The sequence below is a fragment of the Thamnophis elegans genome, chromosome 11 (assembly GCF_009769535.1).
Source record: "Thamnophis elegans isolate rThaEle1 chromosome 11, rThaEle1.pri, whole genome shotgun sequence".
NCBI lineage: Eukaryota > Metazoa > Chordata > Lepidosauria > Squamata > Colubridae > Thamnophis > Thamnophis elegans.
In genome coordinates, this window is record NC_045551.1 from 26,013,600 (window position 1) to 26,039,867 (window position 26,268).

Consider the following 26,268-nt stretch of genomic DNA (forward strand, 5'->3'; position numbering starts at 1 on the left):
ATTCTATAATTCTATGAGTCAGTTACAATTACAAAGGGTGCACTCTTAGAGGACCTCAAATAGGAGATAATTTGTATGGCTCTTTGGGAGTTCAAAAATATGGAATTAAGACAGAATAGCAGATGAAGCTGCTTGCTATGGTGAGGTTGCCATAGGCAATCACATAACTTTAGCTTACTTTTTAGTATTTTATATGGAGTGGGTTTTTTATTTAAAAGTAAACATAAAACAGATCTATAACTTATAAATGGTTTACTTTTCTGTTAATAAAAGAAAAGGCTTTATTGTGGGAAAAGGAGTCTTGATTCATAATATAAAATCGAACTGTATGGCTGCTGGTAAAAATCAATTGCCGTGAAATGTTCTTACTGTCAAAGCTATGTTTTTATTAAGAGCATTAAGATAATATTAGACTTATAGGGTCTTCATGTAACAGCTGTTCAAAAACTATGCGATCTTGAGGTTGCTCTATTGTTGCTGTTAGCATCTAATCTCTTGAATGATTTTTTAAATTGTTTAATGACTACTTTTTATGTTTATCACTTTGTTGTAGACTGCCGAAAGTCATTTTTTGTAAGATGCAGCCTTATAATTTAATTATAAGAATACATTTCAAAAGTTAATTAAACAAAAATATTATAAGACATTAAAGTTTTTATTTAAAAGTATCCAATATCACTATTTTTTATTTTCATTTTGCCATGAGGAAAATAGACATTAGAAAAGGTATCTCAGCATATGAGTATAGACTCATTTGCTGACAAGTATAAATGATCATTAAATCATCACTTGAGTTTGAGTGATATAAATATGATTCATTGATATTGATTCATTAATCAATAAAGTCTTAAGAGTTTTTATTCATGGAATTTCAAAAGACTAGTCTGTAATTTTGAGAGTAAAATAAATACTACATTAAAAGAAGAAAGGTTTTCAGTTTATTAGAGATTTATTTGGGCAACCATGCTGGTTTCTCTTGAGTTCTCTATTTTTCTTCTTCATTGGAATTTTACTAGACTGGGCTTTTATAATCTCACTTTTCAAAATTTCCCAAGCTTCTTAAAGTTTCTCATCCATGGAATCCTTCCCAAGCTCTCTCTAAATTTATTGAAATCAGCTCTCTTAAATCCAAGATTCTAGTGTGACTTTGTTCTATTGCTTGTGTTTGCATGTTGAATTCCAATATTGCATGGTCACTCCTCACCCTCCTGCCAAGGTTCCTGTAACTTCAATGCCTTCTATCATTTCATCTCTGTTAGTGAGATTTAAGTATGACTCACCCTCTAGTTTCCTTCTCTATTTTGGGGCGGACAAAGTTATCTACTAGGTTTGTCAGCAATCTTTGATCTTCCACTAGGTGTAGAGGTTGTTTCCCAGCCAATGTCAGGATAGTTTAAGTCCCCCATTACTATTGTGGTGTGCTTCCTACATACCTTAATTAACTGACTATCAAAAAGTACATTTATTTCCTGTTTGGTTGGGTGGCCTCTAGTATACACCTATGGGAATGTCATTCTTTTTTCCAAAATGCATTCAAGACAGTTTTCATCATTGTTCTACTTATTATAGCACCATGATGATGAACCTATGGAATGCATGCTTGAAGTGGCACACAGAGCCATCTCTCTGGGCACGCAAGCTGTCACCTGTTGCAAAGATCTACCTGAATGGTGTCTGTCTTGCTGCCCTTCAACTTTCTTGAACTGGTCAGTCTCTGGACAGATATTGAAGTGTCAGCTGTTGACTTTACTGAGGAAAAATACATGCAAATTGTAACCCTGTGAAAATTATGACTCTATATTTGGGGAACAGGTCAAATTAAGATTATGTAGGTGTATGAAATTCTATGTTTGTGGAACATCCTGTTTTCAGTATTGCAATGTGCTCCATGTTGGGCTGCAGCTGAATGTTAATTGGACCATTGGGCCATTTTTTTTCTGGTGGACCATTAACTAAGGCTAATTCCTGGAAATAGTTTGTTTCTTAGGACAACTTCACAGGCTGAAGGTAAAGGTTTACCATAGCTTTAATTCAAGGTACTATTATATGACATACAATATGTGGCTAGATTATATGAAATACCATAAGAGCCTCTGGAGAGATAATTATCTTTGTTCTAGACTCTGGTAGCAACATGAGAAAGATCCGTGTAGAAGCTTCTCCCAAGTTAATTCCATCTCTATTGTCTGTCCTGTGCTAGGTAAAGATATTTTTCTTCTAAACTGACTTGCAGCTGAAATAGATTTTACTCTTTTAGGCATTTTCATAACTTGGTTATTGATTATTTTAAAATTTTATTTCCTTTTTTATTGTCTCTGTCTGAGTTATTCTTTGTGTCTCCACTAATGTTATTATTTTATCAGAACGTATTGGTAACAGCTGAAATACCACATTTAGTAGAATATTGCAAATGATATAAATATATATTTGATTAGGTAGATCAAAATGAGGTTTAATGTTTTTCTGTTTTAGGTCTATAATCAGATCTTGCAACCCTGTGCCTTCCAAATATCAACACCAATAATGCCCCAGCATCCATTAAATGTATGTCTTATAATAAAACAAAAGCACTGAACAAAATGCAGCTGAATACCTCATATTTTCCGCTTCTTCACTGTCGCTAACATAATGTTTCTGTTCACTGGTGAATAATATCATAATGCAGAATTATTTACAAATGAGATTATCAAAAGAACAAATTAAGGTAAGGATCTGACTCAGTTCTTAGAAAAATTGAGGATTTAGCTGTTTCTGTTCTGATAGCAATTCTATATTTAGTGTTACATCAACACAAAGTGATTTCTATTCAGCATGTTTGCAGAGATGACCTGTTTGCAAATATCCCTAATTCACTTTGTGATTTTTAAAAAATAATTATTTGCCAATGGCATTTTACATCCCCAGGTGTATATTTTGAAAGAATGGGAGAAAAAAAGGCAGATGACAACAGACCTGTCACTGAGATATTGCTTGAAATGCTCATACTATGCCGATAACATCGCTCACATATCAGAGGGAAAGAGCAAAAGAAGTGCCTAGACATTTTCTTTATGTACTGTAATGTGCAAGAGAGAGATAAGCTACATAGGGACCTTTGGATACTTTGCGAATACTCTTTATAAATGTTCTTCTATTGTGCTAAGACCAAAGAGGTATTTATGAAGATCAGGGCTGGTCAAGAGACCAGTCAATCAAACTGTCCCTGGAGACTTGCCACATGAAAGAGACAAGAACAATGTTTGAATCCTCGTGTAGGCTTCAAGAATAAAATAGCATAAAAAGATCAAGGATAGAATCTGGCCAACATATGGCTGCACAATGTAAGAAAAAGCCAATGGGCATCAACAGAAAAAAGACATTCAACTTTTTGTATGTGAACAGCCTTCTGGGGTTTTCATGAGAACTGATACTTTTGTACTCTTAGCTCTTTCTTTGATCTTTTTTCCTCTTTTTCTTGCTTTATAGTAATTTCAATTCATTTTTATCTTCTTTTTTAAAAGTTTTAATAAAATTATATTTCGAAAAGAAAATCTGCTGAGAAGTTGTTGCCCAACACTTTAAAAAAAAACCTGCAAGATGGCTAAGAAAGAGAACTTTTCCACTAAAGAAAGAACAAATATCCCACTAAAGTCAAACGTATATTTGAAAGGCACTGCCTTTTGTTTCCTTTCATTATTTTGTTTTTTTCAAACGGCTCTAATTTACATATCTAGTCAGGGTGTGTGCAGTTTCATCTCATGGACTAATCAAGGAGGGTGCATATGTGTTGACTCTGTCTGTGTGTGTATGTGTGTGTGTGTGTGTGTAATATTTTGGTTATATATCTTTTCATGTATATATCTAGTGGGAAAGAGAAAATTGTTTGTGCTCCATTCTTTATTGAAAGACTAGAGTGAGCAGACAGCAGCATTTAAAGACAACTACTTCTCTTGTAAGATTTTCATATGAAGGAAAGGAGGAGGAAAAGGAGGAAGAGGAGGAGGAAAAAGGGTTGTCATATACAGTATAAATAAAAAAAGAATACAAGAGTAAGTGATAGCCCAATCACTGAGTCATAGAATCAAAAGGTTGGAAATAATCCCAGCATAGGAATCCCTAATTTCTGAGTATTTTTTTCTCCAAGATGAACATGCCCAATGACCCCAGCCATTGCCTCCAAGACTTTGTATCATCCTATTTACTCTCCTTTAGAAACACCCCAGTTTGTTAGCATCCCTCAGTCATACTGAGCCAAGGTGGCGCAGTGGTTAAATGCAGCACTGCAGGCTACTGCTAGATCAGCAGGTCAGCGGTTCAAATCTCACCGGCTCAGGGTTGACTCAGCCTTCCATCCTTCCGAGGTGGGTAAAATGAGGACCCAGATTGTTGGGGGCAATATGCTGACTCTCTGTAAACCGCTTAGAGAGGCCTGAAAGGCCTATGAAGCGGTATATAAGTCTACTGCTATTGCTATTGCTATACCCAAGAAAACACATTCTTAGAATGAAAATGATAGCTCATTTTGTGGAGCCTGTGATCTGCAGGCATTGTGCAGCTGAAACACTTCTAGCTTCATGCAGCATGGCAAATGAGGAAAGATGTTTCCTTCATAAGCCTTCATTAAGCTCTACTCAGAGGCTCTTCGGATGTAATGCTTACGGACAGAATTCTCTACTGTATATTACGCACCCATCTATGTAGTTTTCTGGACAGAAACTCTTTTCTGTGTTGTTACTTTCTAGCTACCAGCTAAAAACAACTTTGTTTCTTGACTTTTATAGATGCTATCTTCTGCATTTATCGTTTTTATTATTATTCTCATACACTAACTCTTACCAAGCCTCTTGCTTTTATGACTGCTGTTTTGTTATTTAATTTTCAATTTATCATGCTCAAGAAAGTCCAATTGCCTTTTGAAAAGCACCTTTGGGACAGCCATGACCTAGATAATTGAGAATCTCCATAGACGTTTGTCATGCTACCATGCTTAAAAGAAAATATGGATAAACACTTTTCTACTCGTATTTGTTGAAAACTTCTAGGGTGAAAGGTGGCATGTTATATCTCATTGAAGACCTTCATCTAAAATTTTTCTGCAGCCTTGTAGACATTAGTGTGTGTGCATGTATGATTTCTAATGTTTTATAAAATTCTTAGGCTATCATTCAATCATTCTTTACAATAAAACATGATCAATGAATTTCTAGAATATATAGTCAATGTTCTCATGTTAAGAAATGATCTTTAAGCATCAGGCATGTTTAGGAGATCTGATGGAGTTTGAAAAAGGTTATACAGTTATTCTTTTAAACTGTAAGCTCTAATAACATTATTTGGGGAAAAAATCTAATAGACTGGACAACAAAGCTTATTTATTGCATATTCAATAAATGACAGAATAATCAAGTTGAAGGGCAGAGTTAGTATTTCTGTATAAGGGTAGAATTACCCTTAAAATGAATGAAAATAAAGTTGATCACAATACAGCTTATTTTGGAATAAAGTTGTAATTTATTGCCCATTTCCTGGGAACTACATAAAGGTTAATCAGTAGCTTTTTCCTTCACTGTATGTGCCATAATATAGTTAAATGTATCCCATTTACTATCTGCCTGTAGTTGGGAAGGTCTTCAGCACTTTGATCAGTGACAATGATGTGTTACCAAATCTTCATGAATGCTAGGCAATGCAATGGAATGAACTGATAGAATGATACTGAAATATGATAATTTTATTTAATCAAATAACAATGAGAAGAAGCTGACCTTGAACTCTGAAATGCCAATTGTAGCTAAATCTATTTATAGCTGATTTTAAATTCCAGTGTTAATGTTCTACATACTGAATGAAATACTAAGCAAAGTGGCCTATTTATCATCAAATGATAAATAGAAGGTTTACTTATAACCTTCTCACAAGTAAAATCAATGGGGAAGTCAGTTTGCCTTAACAACAGTGTTACTAAACTGCTGTGATTCACTTAACAACTGTGACAAAAAAGGTTGTAAAATGTAAAAAAAAATTCACTTCACAACTGTCCTGTTTAACAATGGAAATTTTGGACTCAATTGAGGTTGTAAGTTGAGGACTACCTGTACTGAATGGGGGCAGGGATGAAACCTTACTAATTTTCAGAAAAGTTTTGATTATTTAATTTTTATTCATTGATTAATATATTACTCTAGAAAAATGTTGTGTCTGCCAATTTACTGGTTCCTTTCTACTTTCTTTTCCTATTGCACATAATGCTCTGATTTTAAAAAAAAATCCATTATATAGTAAAACAAAATAGTCAAAAGTAGAAAACTTTTGGGCAACTACAAAATGGAACAAGATATATAGATTGCCTGGTATTGTCCATGTATTTATATTTGAAAATGTATCCCTTATAATATGAGAGATTAAAGTTTTAACATATATTGCATTATAAATCATGAATGTAATACTGTGAGAATGTAAATGTTTGCTGTCTTGCTTCAAACTGTGCTATATAGAACAGTTTCTTCCTCCCAAGATCAAGAGTTACAATAATAATTTTTTCATGCCCATAGTCCAAAGCTCTTCCCACCAAGTATTTCCAACTGCAATAAAATTATATAAAATATTTAAATTTAAACAGAAAATTTTACTTACTGTTTCTTGGATGCCACCGAACTGCATTTAAATATGCATTACAATAATGAAAGAGAAATTCATGCTCAGATTGGAGAGCATTGCCTTGAAGCAAGGGCATTAGATCATGTCCATCAATAATTCTGAAAAAGACAATATATCATAATACGTAGAAACCATAAATGGTTTGATCAAAAAACAAAGTTGTGACTTAAGCATTTCCATTTTTTGATAAATACAACACTAGCACTGTATATACCTCTGGCAGTTAATTCCATATATTAAGTGACCACCCAACCTCTTCCTCTCCCTCTCCTTCTGCAAAAAAAGTTGCTAAAATTGATATATACATATTTGTAAGTAGGACTGTTCTTGTTTTAGGCAAAGTAAACCAACCACCAGAGGCTAAAATGTTGATAATTAATAAATCCATTGCAGTTTTTCATGGGAAAACCCTGCCTTGAAAATAGCAAGCAAGTATACTATATGATGAAGGATCAATGTTGAAGTAGGATTGAGATGCTTATCTATGGAAAACCTGCCTTTTGTTTCTCATCAGACATGGCTTGGGCAGGCCCTGAATGAATACAAGCCATGAAATGCTGTGCAATATGAAGTTTCAGCCTTCAGAAATCCTATTGGATAGGCCTGCCCCAGGTGACTAATGGAGTCAATTGGGTTCCAGAGGGAACTTATTTAATCAAGCCTGCTATTTGGTCCAATTGAAGACTTTGTGGAAGGCTTGGAATAGCAAAGCAGCAATGGCTTCAAATCAGATTGCACCTGAACAACTTCTCTGTGCCCAGGTTTCCCAATGCTTCGCATAGTATATAACAGAATAACAGAATTGGGAAGGACCTTGTAGGTTTTCTAGTCCAACCCCTTGCTTAGGCAGGAAACCCTACACCACTTCAGACAAATTGTTATCCAATATCTTCTTTAAAACTTCCAGTGTTGGAACATTCAGAACTTCTGGAGGCAAGTTGTTCCATTGATTAATTGTTCTAACTGTCAGGAAATTTCTTCTTAGTTCTAGGTTGCTTCTCTCTTTGATTAGTTTCCACCCATTGCTTCTTGTTCCAAAGGTTTTATTTCTTTTAAAAAACACAAATATTTCAACATTCGTCAATCATTAAAACATTGAAGTACAATTTTTTTGTATGCCCCTCCCTCCCTCCACCCCCCCCAACCCCCCTCCTCCTTCCCCCCCCCCCCCGACTTCCCAGAACCCATACACGGTATGGATTTTTAACTAACACAGTCTAAAATCTATTGAGAAAAAAGAAATAAAGAAATCAATGACATTCTACATTGACCTTAGCTTCTTCTTGCTGAACTAACTTTAAACAATTTAACTCATTTCTGATTTTAAGCATAGGCTAACTGGAATTTCTTGGTCCCATATTTATTTTGTATATAGTCAATCCATTTTTTCCAGTCTCTTTTATATCTCTCATTTGAGTGATCTTTAAGATATGCCGATATTTTAGCCATCTCGGCTAAGTTTGTGACTTTCAATGTCCATTCTTGGATTGTAGGCAGGTCTTCCTTCTTCCAGTATTGCGCCACCAACAGTCTTGCTGCCGTTATTAGGTGCAGAATCAAGTTAGTCTCCACCACTGTAAAATCAGTACATATACCTAGTAAAAATAACTGAGGAGTAAACTTTATCCTTCTTTTAAAGATATTTTGCATAACCCACCATATTTTTATCCAGAATGCCTTAACCTTTTGGCAGGTCCACCATATATGATAATATGTAGCATCGAGAGAACCACACCTCCAACATTTAGGCTGTACATTTGGATACATAGAAGCCAACTTTTTAGGATCTAAATGCCATCTATATAACGTCTTGTAAAAATTTTCTCTCAGATTTTGAGCTTGTGTAAATTTCACATTTCTTACCCAGATTCTTTCCCATGTCTCCAACATTATTGGTTCTTCAATATTTTGAGCCCATTTCATCATACAATCTTTGACTAATTCTGTTTCCGAATCCATCTGTATTAATACATTATATATCCTCTTTATATGCATTAAGCTTTGATCTCTTATTTGTTTAAACAAATTATCCTCAACTTGGATAAAACCAATTTTTTGATCTATTTTCCACCTAGCCTGTAATTGCCCATACTGGAACCATGTTTGAACTACCTTCTCCTCTTTTAATACCTCTAAGGATTTTAATTGTAATACCCCCCTTTCCGAGGTAAGAAGCTGTCTGTAAGTAATTCTATCCTGTTTTTGTGCTATATTCATATTTTCAATTGTGTGTCTAGGGATTGCCCACATGGGTATCTTGTCATTTAATTTATATTGGTATTTTTTCCAGACCCGCAGTAAAGCATTTCTTAAAATATGACTTTTAAAATTCTTATCCAATTTTTTGTTGAATAACAGGTAAGCATGCCAACCATATACCAGATCGTGTCCCTCAATATTCAATATTCTATCATTGGTTAAATGAGTCCAATCACTAATTACAGATAATGCCACTGCATCATAATACAGTTTTAAATTAGGTAGTTTCAATCCTCCTCTCTCACGTACATCTTGCATTATTTTCATCTTTACCCTCGGCTTCTTTCCTGCCCATACAAATTTGTTGATACCCTTCTGCCATTCTAAAAGATTTGCATCTTTTTTAAGTATAAGTAACATTTGGAAAAGAAATAAAAATTTTGGTAAAATGTTCATTTTCACTGCCGCTATCCTACCCAGCAAAAATAAGTGCAATTTCTCCCATTTTTTCATCTCCGTCTGTATACTATGCCAAAGTGGTTCATAATTATGCTTATATAATTTCCCATTTGAAGTTAAAATGTTAACACCAAGATATTTGACTTTTTTTTTTTTGAATATATTTTATTCATTTTCACATTCAATTTTACAATCACTTATATACTGGATATTTGCTATAAGAAAAGAAATAAAAGAAAAGAAAAAAGAAAAAAGAAAACACAACTCATCATCATTCAGCATAAGACAAAACCCCACCTGACACTTCCATCCTCCATACACCCCATCTTCCCCCTCCCACTTTCCTTTCCTCCCTCTAACACTCCCCTTTCCTACTTCCCTTTCCCCTCAAACCTTCCTTTCTCCCCTTCCTCCTAGCATTCCCCTTACACCCTCCTTACATTCCCCTCTTACTCCCTCCTTGCTCCTCCCTCTTCTTTCCTTCTACCTCTCCCCCTGGTGTATTCCTTTATTCAACTCTTATTTATTAATATTGAGCTATAAAGATAGAAAATAGGAAACAAAATATGATAAAAAGAAAAAGAAAAAAAACCAAGGAAAAAAATATAAAGAAAGAAAAAAAAAGAAAAGACAACCGTATACAAGTGCATTCTTCTTCTTATTGAAACTATATTACCACCCACCCACCCACCCCCCATAGGTCCCCCTCCCTAGTCCCCCCCGACTTCCCAGGGCCCACACCTGGCACTGTCCTCTGTCAAACCCCTTCTAAAGTATCTTGTGATCCTATGAATTAAAAATAAAAGTAATATGAGAAAAAAATTGATACAAAGAAATTACAAATTATAAAAAGGAAAAGAAAAAAAAAAGAAAAAAGAAAAAAAAACTCTTTGTATTAAGCTCAGCCCCCCATCTTTATTAATGTTTAAGCAGTATAAATCATTCTATATATATTTTATTCTCGTCTCTTGCTTCTTTGTTATTTACCCCAACTTCCTGTAGACTCCCCAGTTCATCTTCCTTAACCTTATATTCAAATAAAAATTTATGCAAATTTATGCAGACATCAGTGTGCGATCTAGCTCAAAATAATCTCACCAAACTTTCCCTTCTAGTAGGATTTAAACAGCGTGGATCATTCCACCTATTCAAATAATAATTTACCCAAGAATCAGTTTACATTCTGTCTCGAAATAATCTCACCAAGCTTTCCCTTCTAATAGAGTTTAAACAACGTAGATCATTCCGCATGAATTTTACCCTCATCCCTTGCTTCTCTGATATTTACCACTACTTCCTGTAGTCACTCCAACTAATCTTTCTTAACCTTATTTTCGAATAATAATTTACACAAGAGTCAGTTTGCCTTTTAACTCGAAGTAATCTGATCAGGCTTTCGCTACCCCTCCACCTACCCTGCGTTACCCGGCTCCCTTCCTCCCAAACCAAAATTCAGTAAAATTACCATCTCCACTCTCTTCACTTTAAAGTCCTGGACAATTTAAGTTAAAGTTCAAACATATAAGTCCCGTGAAATGTGTTCAACATCCGCTCCATGTAATTCAGTCCCAATATCACACCACCAGTATCCAATTCCACTTTTTCTACCGGAGAGAGATCGCAAACCCCCATTCAATCCACAACTTTGACAAATATTTTGAAATGTCTAATAGGAAAACATCGTAGTCTAGAGACTGAATATTTTGCAAATTGTTGGATCTAAACAGGATTACCGTATCTTAAACCAAACAAATATTTTGAAGACATAGCTAAATCCTCGATCTCCGCTCTTCTGCCTCTCCAGGAGGGGGAGAGCTACACCCTCTGTCTTGCAACCATGTGGTCTGCTGCTTGCCTTCCCCTTCGCCTTGTCTTTCCTCTTTTCCGAGTGAGTCAGGAAGTCCCGCCTTCAAAGTCTTATAGTAGAAATCTTGAGCTTCCGAAACAGAATTGAGACGAAATCTTTGATTCTCAAATGTGACCGTGATGCCAGCTGGTGCTTCCCATTTATACTGAATCTGGTGTTTTCTAAGCTCTTCAGTTAGGAAAGTATAGTCTCTTCTTGCTTTTAACATCTGGGATGGTATTTCTTTGAAGACAATCAAATCCTGCCCATCAACTCGCAACCTATTATTGTAAAACTTTTGTATGATCGCATTTCTGGATTCTTTTGTGGAGAAATATATGATTATGTCCCTCGGGAGCTGTCGCTGTTCTGCTACCAACGAATTCTGGCGATAGATTTTCCGAATCTGCCAATCAAAATTAAATCCCGGGCTTCCCACCGCATGGCTGAAGGCCTCAACAAAAGTCTGTTTCAAATTCTCTCGCTCCTTTTCACGCAATCCTCTGACTCTTATTGCAAATGCCTTCCTGTTAAAATTTATCATAACGAGCTGTTCTTGAGTATCTCTAATTTTTTGTTGTAATGTTTGCATGTTAGTAGTCAAATTAGAATTAGCCTCCTCCAAACTTTCCAATTTATTCTCCATTTCAGCGGTGTAATCTGTCAGAGCAGACACGGCTACAAACGTATTCGCCTTCATTTGGGCAATCTTAGTCTCTAAGTTATCATATAACTCCAATACAAATTCTTTAATTTCCTGTTTAAAGTCATTAAGCATTTGAAAAAAAAATTCCTGTGTTAAGAAATCTCCAGTAGAGGGCGTAGGAGACAAGGGCAGCGATTTTGTAGCAGATTCTTTAAGCACATTCGTAGAAAAACGCTTCGGCTTTGACCTGGGAGCCATCATAAGTAAAGAGATAAACAAATAAACAGCGCTCTCGCTCCCCTCAATTTCCAAAAAAAAAATTTGTTTGTAGATTTTGGGTAGTTAATGAGGAATAGTCTCCAGGAAGGTAGAGTCGGCTAAGTACATCCCCTATCAGTCACCAACGGAGAAAAATCGCCATTTTGTAATGCGTTTAAACAAAGAAGCCTCTAGGACAAACGAGGCTGGTGTTTAAGATAGTAATAAAAGTAAAACCTCTCAGGGGTGGGACCCGCTCGTATTAATCATAACTTCAAACAACTTTGCTTTGTCCTGAGGGGGGAGTCTCCTGTCTAGGGCTGCAAAAAAGGCAGCTGAGAAGAACTGGCTGGAGATAAGAGCTCAGCTAACGCTGGATCTAATCTCCGTCCACAGCCAAAAAAAAGAAGAAGGCTGTGAACGACGAATAGACCCTAGCCACTGGGCTTCTCCCTGCCCCTTTCTTGCCAAAAAGGGGTGATATCTTTGATCTTATTTAGATATACAGACCAGATCTCTGAGAGGAGCTTCGTTGAGCCCCCTTCGGCGACAGGCTCCGCCCCCGGAAGTCAATATTTGACTTTTTTAACTACCTCACATCCTAGCATCACTCCTAATTCTTCCTTTTGTTAAGTATTCATATTTATAGCTAATATTTTTGTTTTTCCTAAATTTATTTTAAAGCCAGACACTTGACCATATTGATTAATCGTATTCATTAAGACCATACTGGATTCCTGCAGTTGTTCCAATATTATGACCAAATCATCCGCAAAAGCGCGGACTCTATATTCTTGCTGCCTAATCTTGATCCCTTTTAAACCATCCAAGCCCCGTATTTTATTCAACAGTACTTCCAAAGTTATAATAAACAATAATGGGGACAAAGGACAGCCCTGTCTTGTACCTTTTCCAATTTGAAAAGAGTCTGTTAAACTTCCATTGACTATAATTTGTGCTGTTTGCTGTTGGTATATTGCTTTAATTGACTGTAAAAAATTATCTCCTATCTGCATTTTTTGCAATATCTTCAGCAGAAATTGCCAGTTAACTCGATCAAAGGCCTTCTCAGCATCCAAAAATATAAACGCAGCAGGGATCTGGTTGTTCTTTCCCAAATATTCTAATGCATTAATAATTAATCTGACATTACTTTTCATTTGTCTCCCCTGTATAAAACCTGTTTGGTCCGTGTGTATCAATTGTTGAATAACCAACATTAACCTATTTGCTAATATTTTAGTAAAAATTTTATAATCTACATTCAGTAATGAAATAGGTCTATAATTTTTAGGTTGAGTAGTATCTTGATCTTCTTTGGGTATCAAAGATATAAACGCTGTCTTCCAAGATGGAGGCACTTTACCTTCCATTTGAATCATATTAAATAATTATCTAAGAGGTTCTACCATTTCTAACTGTAAGTTTTTATAGTAAACCGCTGTCAAGCCATCTGTACCTGGTGCTTTCCCTGACTTTAATTGCTTAATTACCTGCAAGTTGTCCCCCGAGGTTATTGGTTGATTCAATTTTTGCCTGTGCTCTTCTCTAACTGAAGGTATTTTCTCTTTATCTAAATATTTGTCTATATCTAAACCATTAATTTTATCCCCTTTATACAGTTCTGTAAAAAATTCCCGAAAGGCCTTTTGAATCTCTTCCTGTTGAAACACCTCCTTCCCTCTGTAAATCAGTTTAGATATATTTCGAGTTTTCCTTTTTTTCCTAATCTGATAAGCTAACCATCTGTCAAGTTTGTTTGCATTACAAAAAGTATTGTGTTTTGCATATAATAAATTAGTGGCTACCTGGTCAGAGATCAACATGTCAAATTGAGATTTTAATATGTTAATAGCTTCTTTAACCTTTGTATCATCTGGGTTCATTGTTAACTCCAACTCTTTTCTCTTAATTTCCTCTTCCAGTTCTGTTCGTTTTAACCCTTGTTTATTTCTATGTGTTTTATTTATATTCATCAGCACTCCTCTCATATATGCTTTGCTTGCATCCCATATGAATTCCATAGATGTACCCTTATTCATATTCAAAACAAAATATTCAGATAGTAATTTTTTACAATCATTAATATACTTTTCATATCTAAATAAGTTTTCATTCAATCTCCAAGACCTTCTTGCCTGCACTACCCTTCCCAACTCCATCCAAACTGGGTTATGGTCCGAAAGGACCCTAGCCGCAATCTTTGTCTTCTTGACCCTAGAAAGCAAATCATTAGTGGTTAGTATAAAATCAATCCTTGAAAGGGATTGATGCCTGTCCGAGAAGAAAGTGAAGTCATATTCCTCTGCATTTCTTTCTCGCCAAATATCTCTCAATTCAAAGTCATCCATGATGTCAAAGAAAGGTTTAGGTAACTTTGCTCGCATCTTAGTATTTAGGCGGGAAGTCTTCTTATCTCTCTTAGTGTCTATCACTCCATTCCAGTCACCCAGTAGTATACAGGAACTATAGTCCCACTGTACTAATTTAGCATGAAGATTTCTATAGAATCTATCTTGCTGTTGATTGGGAGCATAAATTCCCAAAAGTAATGTCTTTTTCCCTTCTAGGATTAAGTCTAAAGCAATATATCTTCCGAAGGGATCTGCTTCTATTAATTCAGCTTTCATATCTTTTCTTAAGTATACAACTATACCATTCTTCTTTTCCATAGCGGAAGCTGCAAAATGTTGACCAAGTTTTGAGTTAATCAAATATTTTTGATCAGTTGACTTGATATGAGTTTCTTGCAAACAAATTACATCATTCTTAAACTGTTTGAGATAATGAAATATTTTCTTCCTCTTCTGTGGAGAATTCAGTCCGTTGACATTCCATGTTAAAATCTTAGTTGTCATCTTTGGTTGGCTGAAGCATTTTTAGAGCTTCCTGCATGGCCTGTTTAACCTTAGGTCTAGCTCCTCCCACTGCTTCCAGACTTGTTATTGTAGTTCCTTGATCGATGGCCGGTGATTGTTGATGCGGTTGCTTTTTAGCTTGTTTCTCCATTCGTCTAGTACTCATGCGGCTAGGTCTTTGTTCCATAACACCTTGCACTTCTAGAAGAGAGAGATGCTCCATCTTGTCTAGTGGTTGTGTAGTTTGCTGTCTATCCTGTCCTTCTTGAGGTCTTTCTCCAGGTCCAGATGGTGCAGGGTATCCGGCCTTCAATATATTATAATAAAAATCTCAGGCTTTCCATACAGAGTTGAGGCGATACCTTTGCTTATCAAATGTAAATATAATGCCAAATGGTGCATCCCATCTATACTGTATGTGACAATTTCTGAGTTCTTCGACCCAAAAAGCGTAGTCTCTCCTGGCTCTTAACATTTGAGGTGGTATCTCTTTCAAAACAATCAGGACTTGACCGCCAATTTGAAGCTCAGTGTTATAAGACGCTTGCAGTATCATATTCTAAGCTCTCTTGTAGTAAAATATATAACGATGTCTCGAGGAAGCTGCTTCTGCTTTGCCAGCCAAGAATTAACGCGGTAAGCTTTGTCGATTTGCCAGTCAAGGTTGGTCCCTGGTCTTCCCATCAGGCGGTCAAAAGCTTCCGATAGGATCTGTTTCAAGTTCTCCTGTTTCTCCTCACGCAGCCCCCTTACTCTTAATGCAAACTCCATTTGTTGGTACTGTATCATAATAATTTCTTTTTCAGCATTTTCCACTTTTTGTTCCACCACCTCTGTTTTCAATGTCAAGTTAGTATTGGCATCATTAAGAACCTCTAGAGTATCTTCCATTCCAGAAGTATGTTCTGTCAATACAGTTACAAGTCTCAGCATTTCATCTCTAATTTTAACAACCTTAGCGTCAATTTTCTCATACAGCTCCTGTTTAAGTCTTTTTATTTCACTTTTGATTTCTTCTTTCATTTCTTTTATTTCCTCTTTTCTCTCCTGCTTTATCACCTCTCTATTATCTCTAAACTTATCTTCCATTTTAATTGTCAGTGCATTAAGAGCCTCGCTTAGTTTGCTCAGGAAAAATTCTTTCGTTAACACATCCCCAGCAGGGGGCGTAGTAAGCGGAGGCTGCAGCTTTGTGCCAGGCACTGGGGATGTGCCCCTGGAAGTAGAGGGTGACGACTTCAAATTAATATTTAGTTTTGAAGCCATTTCAAAATTTATCTGCCTGCAATTAATAAAACTCTGTTGCCGGAATATGCAGCTTTAAGTAAAGAAGCTGAGTTCCCCTTTTACTTTGAAGTTTAAGGCTTGGCAAAACTTTCAGTGAGTAAACATTGTAACAAGAGAGTTCAGCAGATTCATCACCATTTAACTTCCAGATAAGCAAGATTAATGAGGGAGTGAAAATCTTGTAGAAATGAAACTAATTAAAAAGCTTCTGCTGGCCGATTGTGAAACAAATGATAAGCATTCTCCTTTGTTTTGAATTCTTGTAATAGTTAACAAAAAGTGTTCGTTATTACCGGAGAAACCAGCCTGCTCGGCGCCATTTTAAAAGCCTCTAAGTAAATAGTTTTTCGGAGGAGAAAACGAAAAGAAGCTAAAATCTTTTTTTTTTAAATATAATTTTTATTAAACATTATTACCTTTAAAAAACAGAAAGAAAAATACAACAACATAAGAAAGACAAATCATACATAACAATATAAAGTAAATATACAGCCTTTTGTATCGGCATTCATTAGTTATACATTTTTTTTAAGCGTAAAACATACAGATACAAATACCATTTTAAACATACAACCCCCCTCCCCCCCCCCCCGTGGTGACAGTCATTCACAGCCCAACTTTTTCTTTCCTTCCTCATTGTTAGGTCTCTAAGCCACATCTTCTCATTGCAAAGTTCAGGGATCTATTACAATACCCATGTTAACTTTCCCCATTTTAAGTCCCTGCTGTTCTCCTTGTCGCCCACATATACCATAGGTTCCAGCTAAGATAATGTTCCGTTTCTCCTTTGTCCCTCAGCCAACCCGTCATTCTGTCCATTCCTGCACATTCATAGATCTTTTTAATTATAGCATCTTCCGACAGTATGGTAGTGGATTTCCAAAATTGTGCATAAGTTATTCTTGCGGCCACAATTATATGTAGGCTCAAATGCCATATTGAACTGCTTATGTTTTCTGGTTTAATGCTTAGTAGAAGGTTCTCGGGTCTCCATTCCATGTTTGCCCCAGTAACCTCTTTTAACCATTTTTTAATCCTTTTCCAATATTTCGTGGCCTCAGTACAGGACCACCAAATATGGTAGAATGTGCCATCCTTTCTTCCACATTTCCAACACAATGGAGATAACCCAGGGAACATCTTGGCTAACCTCGTTGGGGGGAAGTGCCACCTATAAACCATCTTGTATATGTTTTCTTTGAATGCTGTAGATGTTGTAAGTTTAATGGTCTTACTCCATAGATCCCACCATTTGCCCATTTCAATTTCATAGCCAAGGTTTCTCTCCCATGCTATTAGAAGGCTTTTGTCCATCTCTTCATTAGCATCTTGGCAGGTCAAAAATTGGTAAATCTTCGATAACATTTTCTTGTCTCCACCAAACAGGATCTTATCTAGCCCCTGAGGGTTTGGGTAGATCCCAAAACGTGCCTTATCACTTTTAAACCTGTTTCTAACCTGTAAATATTCCCACCATTCCAAATTCCTGCCCTGTTGCTCTAATTCCATCTTTGTTTTCATGTTGCCATCCTCTGGCATGATGTCTTTATATGTTATGTTTCTTGTCCAATTAAATACACTCGGATGCGTTAAGGCCTCTAATGGTGCCAACCAGCACGGAACCCTAAGATAGCATTTTTTCCTCATCTTTTCCCAGACCCCCATCAAAATCTTCCGAATATAATGTCCCATGAAGTCCCTATGGGGGGTGTCTCTTTCTTGCCAGAGGGAGGCATGCCATCCCTGGGGGAGGTCATGTCCCTCTATAGCCAATAGGCGCCTTCTACTCAACATCACCCAATCTTTCACCCATGTCATGATTGCTGCGTTATAGTATGCTTCCCAGTTGGGTACTCCAAAGCCTCCCAGTTCTCTACGTTTTTGCAATGTTTGGGCTTTGATTTGTGCTTTCTTGCCTTGCCATATAAACTGAGTCACTATTGTCTCCAAAGATTTAAAAAAAAAATTGTCCAATTTAGTTGGTGCCGTTTGAAACAGAAACAAAAATTTTGGTAATACATATGTCTTGACTGTCGCAATCCTGCCCATCAGAGACAGTTGTTTGCCACTCCAATTAGTCATATCTTTAGATACCTGTTGTAGCAATTTCATATAGTTATCTACCTTGATAGAGGAACATCTCTCCGTGAGCCAAATTCCCAAATATTGTACTTTGTGGGCCATGTTGATCCCTAACAGGCTTTGTACTTCCCTTTTCTGGTTCAGAGTCATATTCTTAATTAACAGTTTTGTCTTCTCTTTGTTTATACGTAGCCCCGCTATCCTACTGTACTCCTCTATTTTACGTAAAAGTTGTATCCCAGAAGCCATAGGATCCTCCAGGATAAAAACAAGGTCATCGGCGAAAGCCTGGACCTTAAATTCCTGAGCTTTAGCTCGTAACCCTTTAATTTGTGTGTCACTTCTCACTATTCTAAGAAGGGGTTCTAATGTGAGGATGAACAGTAAAGAAGAAAAGAAGCCAAAATCTTGATACACAATTATTGCCCACTTAATACGGATCCAGCTCGTGATAAGATTAAATCAATCAAAACTTTGAACTGAGTGGGGGAGACCTACTTTGTCCCGCACAAGGCAGTTTGAAGTTCCCAGCACGGACAGCCGTTCTGCTTTGGGCTAGCCCCCCTCTCCCTGCAAGCACAAAAGCTGCAAAAATCGAAGAGCATTTGCCAGCAAAACAATTTCTTCTTTCCTTCTTGCCTGAAGGATAAGAAAACCTGATAAGACGTCAGATGGAAGATCCTCTAAACAGGTACGTAGCCAGGAATTCAGAGGCAGCTGGTTTTTTGCTGCCACCACCAGCAGGCTCCACCCATTGCTTCTTGTCCTGCATTCAGGTGCTTTGGAAAATAGCTTGACTCCCTCTTCTTTGTAGCAGCCCCTATCATGTCTTCTCTAGTCCTTATTTTCATTAAACTAGCCATGGCCAATTCCTGCAACCGTTCTTCATATGTTTTAGCCTTCAGCCCCCTAATCATCTTTGTTGCTCTTCTCTGCACTCTTTCTAGAGTGTAGAGAAGAGCAACAAAAGTTCTTATGCTCTCAAATATGATGGAATTAAGGAAATTTAAGTGGACTAAGACATGCCTAGAGTATTGTTAGTGGAAAAATAAGGCAATATTAAGATATTAAGGCCTACCTCATGGTGATAAGGGTGACAACCATTTCTCTGCCCTTATTGCATTTGCCAATAATTGCCCAGTGATTCTGTTCTGGATTACTCAGTCCCTCTTTGGAGGGAGAAGTGCTAAGGTCTACTTAAAGGATCACTGAAGAAAACGCTGCATATCTCACAGATAAAATTGGTCACATTCACTATTTTTTGGACTTCAGTGATAGAGCAGAGTCTATAGAGGTGGTGGGGACTATGTCTTGTAAGGTGCTTTGGAAAGCATCCAACCATTTGTGTGTTAGACCCGTGCCCCTCTTGGCTCATTAAGGCCTCATGGGAGGGGACACAGTGGGTCCAGGCAATAGTTAACTCCATTTTGGAATGGGGAGTGGTTCTGCTAGCTCTTAAAGAGGTGGTGGGGCACTCCCTCTTCAAACAGAGTGGTCACATTGCAGCTTAGAAAACTGGATAAAACTGATTAGTTAGACTCTTTTTAGTCTGAGTTCAGAACATGATTTGGTACTGAGACAGCATTGCACATACTGGTGAATGAACTCTGGCAGGAGTGGAATGGAGGCAGTACATCCTTTCTGGCTCTTCTTGATCTCTCAGCAGCATTCAATACCATTAATCTGGACCAGCTCAGGGAATGGGGAGTGCTTAGCACTATACTTTGCTGGTTCCCCTCCTTTAACCAGGGCCACTTCCATCACTGTTGATAGAGGGAGACAGATCTAGCCTGGGGCCTCTATTTTGTAGGGTGCCACGGGGCTCTGTTATTTCTCTCCTTCTATTTAACATTTACATGAGGCTGCTGGGTGAGGTAATTCTTTGATTTGAGGTGAGATATCATTAGTATGCAGATGACCCCATTTTATATATCTAGCTCAGAACCCTTGAGTGATATCATGGACATTCTAACCCAGTGTCTGGAGGTTATTGGAGACTGTATGAGGCAAAACAATCTGACTCAACCCTAGCAAGACAGAGGGGCTGGGGTAAGTTCTATCATCCCTGGTTCTGGATGGGGTTGTATTGCCTCAGACACTTCCCATGTGTAATCTGGGGGTCCAGCTAGATTTGCAGCTCCTGCTTAAAGACAAGGTGACAACCATGGCTAGGAAAGCCTTTGCACACTTTTAGGTGGTGTGCCAGTTGTGGCTCTTGTAACTTCCAGGTTAGACTACTGTAACACACTCTACACGGGGCTAATCCTAAAGACCATTCAGAAACTCCAACTGTAGCAGAATGCAGTCAAATGATGTCAACATACATGGCACTAGTAACACCATTCTTACATAGGCTGAACTAGGTACCAGTGTGTTTCCAGGCGCAATTCAAGGTGCTGGTAGTTAGCTTTAAACACTTTCATGGCTTGGTTCAGAGTGCTTAAGGGATCACCTTTTTTCAAGAGTCCCTACCCATTCAACCAGTTCAAACAGAATCAGCATCCTATAGATCCCATCAGCCAAAAAATATCAGCTGGCAAGGAACAGAAGGCAAACTTTTACTGCAGTAGCTTCTGCTATATGGAACATCCTCCCTTCAGTGATCTGAAAGGCCTCAAATCTGTTAGCCTTTCTTAAGGTTCCTAAAAACCTGCCTATGTTCCTAGCCTGGGGTACTAAATGTGCCAAGGGCTCCATTTTCTGGCTATATTGCTAACTGGCCAAGTATTTCACTCCTATGTATATTTAATTTGGATGTTTTTAGTGTTTTTTATTGGTTTTAGTATTTTATTGTTTCAAAATGTTTCAATTATTTTCAGCTGTAACATATTTTTTGAATTGCAAGCCACTCAGAATCATCGACTAAGATGGGCAGCCATAGAAACAAACAAACAAACAAACACATCTGGCTATATTTCCAGTACTATATTTAGTGTATCCAATAGGAATTGAAATCATAAAATTGAAATATCAGAAAGGAGACTTGGGTAATTCTTTACACAATAGCAATCAGAGGTGGTATTCAGCTGGTTCAGACTGGTTCTGGTGTACCAGTAATGGAAATTTTGAGTAGTTCCAGAGAAGCGACAAATAACACCTCTGGCTTGCCCCATCCTTCCACCCCCACCATTCCCTGTCCTATATTCCCTTGTTTTTTAGCTCAGCTGATTTGCATGGCAGAGCAGATTGCCTCCCCCCCCTGCAGCTGAATTAACAACAGCTCAGGTCACCATGGCTGACACTGAGGAGGGTCTTTGAGTGCTGCATGCATGCAAAGCACTCTCTCATAGAACTGGTAGGAAAAGATTTGGAATCCCACCGCTGATAGTAATCCAATTATACATTCTTATAATGATTTTCTAACTCTACTTGAACATACCCAGTGAAGAGAAATCTGCCATATTTGTGCCTAACTGGTTCTACTGTTGAACAACTGTTATTGCTGGCCAATTTTTCTAATGTTCAATTGGAATCTGTCTTTTGTAACTCAAGTACAATCTATATTATGCCTTTATGGAGAATCTGTATATATTTATCTCTAAGCACTGTCCCAAGGATATGTTTTATATTAAGGATGCATAAATTTAAGAAGGTAAATTTGAACTATGCTCTCTTATATACCCAGGGCTATTATCTATCACCTGAAAATGCTTAGCGTTATATATTATTTTCTACTGAAATATATTAGAAAGTGTGTACCACACTTCATTCCACTGCTAATGTGGCTTTACCAATGAATTCTTTAATTGTTGCAGTGTTGACACATAAACTTAATTCAAAGATAATTCTTCATGTGCTAAGGAAAGCTTTACAAATTGCTACATGTCCATGAAATCTGCACTCACTAAGCTAAATAAAGAACTGAAAGAACAAAAAGTTATTGTTTGAAATTTTCATATATTTTCCCTCTTCTTCTATGTATTTTCCTATAAGTACAAGGAATTCACTGTAACAACTGGAATGATAATTTTATTGCAATCTAGTTCAAATATTAATGTGGAAACTAAAATGTATCTGTTGCATGCTTTTTAGTGGTCAATGTGCAGACAGTTCCTTTAAATTAGAAACTAATCTCATTCATGAATCAAAAATATTCATTTCTTATGTATGTTTGCTTCTTTCGTGATACTTGTCAGCTTCTATGAGAATCATAAATAAGACACAGGAGACGGATTTAGTCAAAAAGGATAAAATAGGGATTCTGGCAGTATGCAAAGATGACTGTTCAGAATTATGGAGAAATTCAAGAAAAAGTATGAAGGCCATTCTGGAGCAACTATAACTCAACTATTACTTGAATATTGTACCATTTCTTCAAGTAATGATTGAGTTATAGTTGCTACAAAGGCACTTATTACATTACCCCATAAATAATGTCTATACTTATATTTCCTTCAGAACTGCCAGAGCCATGTGTTTTTAAGTTACCTCTTCTGCAACAAATGGAATTATGTTCCATACCGGTCATTGGGCAGTGATGCTCCAGCAAGTTTAATTATGGTAGGGAATATATCCATATTACTTGTTGGGTCATAAATATGTTTTCCAGGCTCAAGAACGTCAGGCCAGTAGAGGAGGCCAGGCACTCGAATCCCTCCTTCCCAGTTTGTAGCCTTTCCACCTGAAATAAAAACTCCCATTTAACTTCAAGTTGTTATTCTTTGGAGTAGAACACAACAGTCAATATTTAACTGAGGTGGTTAACCAAATAGTTTAACCATTACATAATAAAATACAAAGTATTTTGATTGGGCAGATTTTTTAAAAATGAAGACAAAAGTATTAAATGAAGATAAACATTGGTTTTAATATAAATATTTTTTTAAAAAACCCTAATGAAATCAAGAATTTTTCTAAAAGAAGCATTTCTCTTTTTTTCTCTCTTTCTCATAGGAAGTAATGTATCATCTTGAAAGAAATAAAAAAAGTTGGTGTTACTGGAAACAAATAACCAAGCACACAATGTAAAATATTTTTATAATCATTATCAGTGTTTTGCAAATAAAGAAAATAAAGAATAAATAAAGAAATTAGTTCTTTCTTCTAGTACTCAAATCGTTTTTTAAAGATAATCTAATACTTCTAGAATGAGATTTGGCCATGATTGCTTAGTCACAGTTTATTACAGAATAAAGTACTTTCATCAAACATTGGAAAGGATCATGTCTTACTTAATGAACTTCCAAGATACAATTGATGTCAGAATCAAAAAGATAGATTTTAAGGCTGATTCAGTAAAGCAGTTCTTAAATCCAAGACTGTAAATTACTAATTTCAAAGATATTGCCAAATCCAATTCACTTATATTATCTCAAGAATGGAAGAAATTCTGATAGTTTGGAATTTATTAGTCTGAAAAATCCCAGTTATGCATATAAAGAAATATTAGATATAATTATTATGACTAGAAATTAAAGATTATATTTCTTTTTATGAAAGTGATGGTAATAACAACAATTATCAAGAAAATATTATACATATTACATGTCTACTAGAGTAATACACATTATAACAGACACTACATTTAGAATCAGTCCATTAATAATCTGTTTCTTTACTATCTTTAAGTGAAATTGGTATGAAATGATTGTGTTGTAGTATCCTTCAGTAAATAAAAATGTTGGATCAAGAGAAATCTTTTATTTTGTATCCACATACCATTTATAAGATGAGAAAGTTAGGAAACTTAGAAGCTGACAACCAAAGTAGAAGAATATTGGGAAAAATATGGTAAGTCACAAGCTAACCCTTGACTTATTACACTGTGTTGTCAATTTTTAACTAGACATGTAAATATTTTTAACAATATATAGATTGAAAACTGTTCTTCTACTTAACTCCAATTGTATTCATTTTAATTATAACCTCATTTGAAAAGACTAATTGCACCTATAAAAAGAGATTAAAATTATTTTCGGAGTGCATGCCTCCATGCAAAGGCCAAGTGTGTCTTTGGCCTGGACAAAAAAGGATCAGAGGAGTATAGATTGCATTTTACCCACACATTAACCTGATACCATTGCTGCAGTTGATACAACTCAGATGATACTGCTAAGTATCTAGGGCTGAGAAAGAATGAGTTTCCCAATATTTCCTAGCTGGCTTCGTGCCCAAGGTGGGTTTATAACTCATAGTCTCTGGGTTTCTAGGCTGGTGCTTTAACCATTACACCAAATTGACTCTCTAAGTCAGCCATTCTCAGAAATTGTTATATCTTATTATCTGACTATATCACAAGATAAACAACTAAGTTTCAATTGTGAAGATGTGATGAGAGCTTTTAAACTAGACTAGTGCAATTATTGTTAAGTAGATTTCAGCTTCTCAGATGAGAAGGTTAATTTGATGGATTCATAATCACATGCTCATATGCAAAGGATACATTTTGCAAAGAGCCCTCATCACAAATGCTACTGTGATTGAAAATTGCAGTCTAATTTCTGTTTATATAAACTGGTAATCATTGGCTGAAACTTCAGGGTCTTTGGTTGCAGAAATATTTCATTTTTATTTGTGGTTTTTTTTTCTGTAGCTTGAAGAGAACACATCTGATATTGAACTTCCCTATTCTATTTTTTCATCTGTAAATACTGTGCAGAAGAAAAAAAGTGGGGGGAACAGAAAGAAGAATAAGCATGGCATAATTAGTTAAATATTTATGCACACTTTCTGATACCTATGCATTTTCCTATAAATAATTGATGAGTTAAACTAATTAATGTGCTCAAAATGCAACAGTGACTCATATGTTGAGATTTCTTCTACATTGACTCTCATTAAGAAAAAAAGTTAATTCAATTTTTGCACATTCAGTATACACTTATGAATATTTTTTGCAAAATAAAATATTTTAACCTAAGCATGCCAAGATTATGTTCCAGTAGAATATTGAGCTAGTGGGAAACAACCAACAAAGAGAAAGATAAATGAGGAAGCAACATTTGCACGTTAGAAGTAATGGTGAATCCAGAATGAAAAGTGGGTAGAATCAAAAACTCTGCTATATAATCATAGGGAAATAGAAATAGTATCTATTATCTAAATAAATGGCCTCTTTGCTGCCCTATTTTTTCTTAAACTAAATAAAACAGTTTCCCCATTTCCCTTTTAATAAGATAGAATTACCCATTTGGTCACTCATTTAATTCCACCACTGCCCCTTAAATTAAATCCTTATATATTTCATAAGCAGGCAATCAGAATTTTGATACAATTGTCTTCTTGCCTCTTGAGCCCTGGAAGCTTATTAAATCAATTAGAAACTTAATTTCATAACCTGATACTGCTACTGTTTTCTGCGATATGAAACTTGAATCTTACAGTAGTTTGTGAGTTACAAAATGTGAGATGTTATACAGGGCGGGGCATAACCTTTTCCTAGGGGGTCACAGCAACACTTGTAATAACAACACAAATAATTCATACACCATTCGAAAGCCCATCAAAAACTGAGTTTATTGACATGATTTAATAGTCAGTATGACCACCATTAGCCCTTCGAACAGCATTCAAACGAGGTGGATAAGAACACAACAAATCTTCAAACAGTTCCGTTCGATTTTCCAGATTTTTCAACACAGTTTCCAAATTCATTCTCAAAGTTTCAACCGAATATCGATTTTGACCTTGCTCCTGAATCATCAGAGCTTCCACTTCATCCTTAATTATGGCCCCAATGTTCTCTGCCGGATTGAGATCTGGCGAATTTCCCGGCCAGACGTCATTGCCCCAAAATTCGATATTGTTTTCCTTTAACAATTGCTGAGTCGCATTTGCACGCATGCAAGGAGCTTTGTCATGAAGAAAAACAGCCTCACCAACCACCAAGACATTGTCTGGATCACTGAGAAATGGAATGACATTCTCCAATAAAATTTTCTCACGGAAATAACTGCCATCCCAGGATTCCCCTTTATCCTTCAAAACCCAATGCAGTTTCTTGGCTGTGAAAATGACGAAAATCCCGATGCAAGTCGGATTGCGAACGATTTGTCGAT

The 26,268-nt window shown here is 36.4% G+C and overlaps 1 protein-coding gene across 3 annotated transcripts in view; it reads right to left on the minus strand.

Annotated features, from left to right (window-relative positions):
- STS (steroid sulfatase) overlaps nucleotides 1–26,268 on the minus strand; it is a 145,405-nt gene that overhangs the window by 18,688 nt on the left and 100,449 nt on the right. For all 3 annotated transcript variants that reach the window (XM_032226902.1, XM_032226900.1, XM_032226901.1), the window contains 2 exons: nucleotides 22,733–22,892; nucleotides 6,613–6,734 (listed from right to left, as the gene is read on the minus strand). In XM_032226902.1, coding sequence (XP_032082793.1) covers nucleotides 6,613–6,734; nucleotides 22,733–22,892 — 282 coding nt within the window. The remainder of the gene's footprint in view (nucleotides 1–6,612; nucleotides 6,735–22,732; nucleotides 22,893–26,268) is intronic.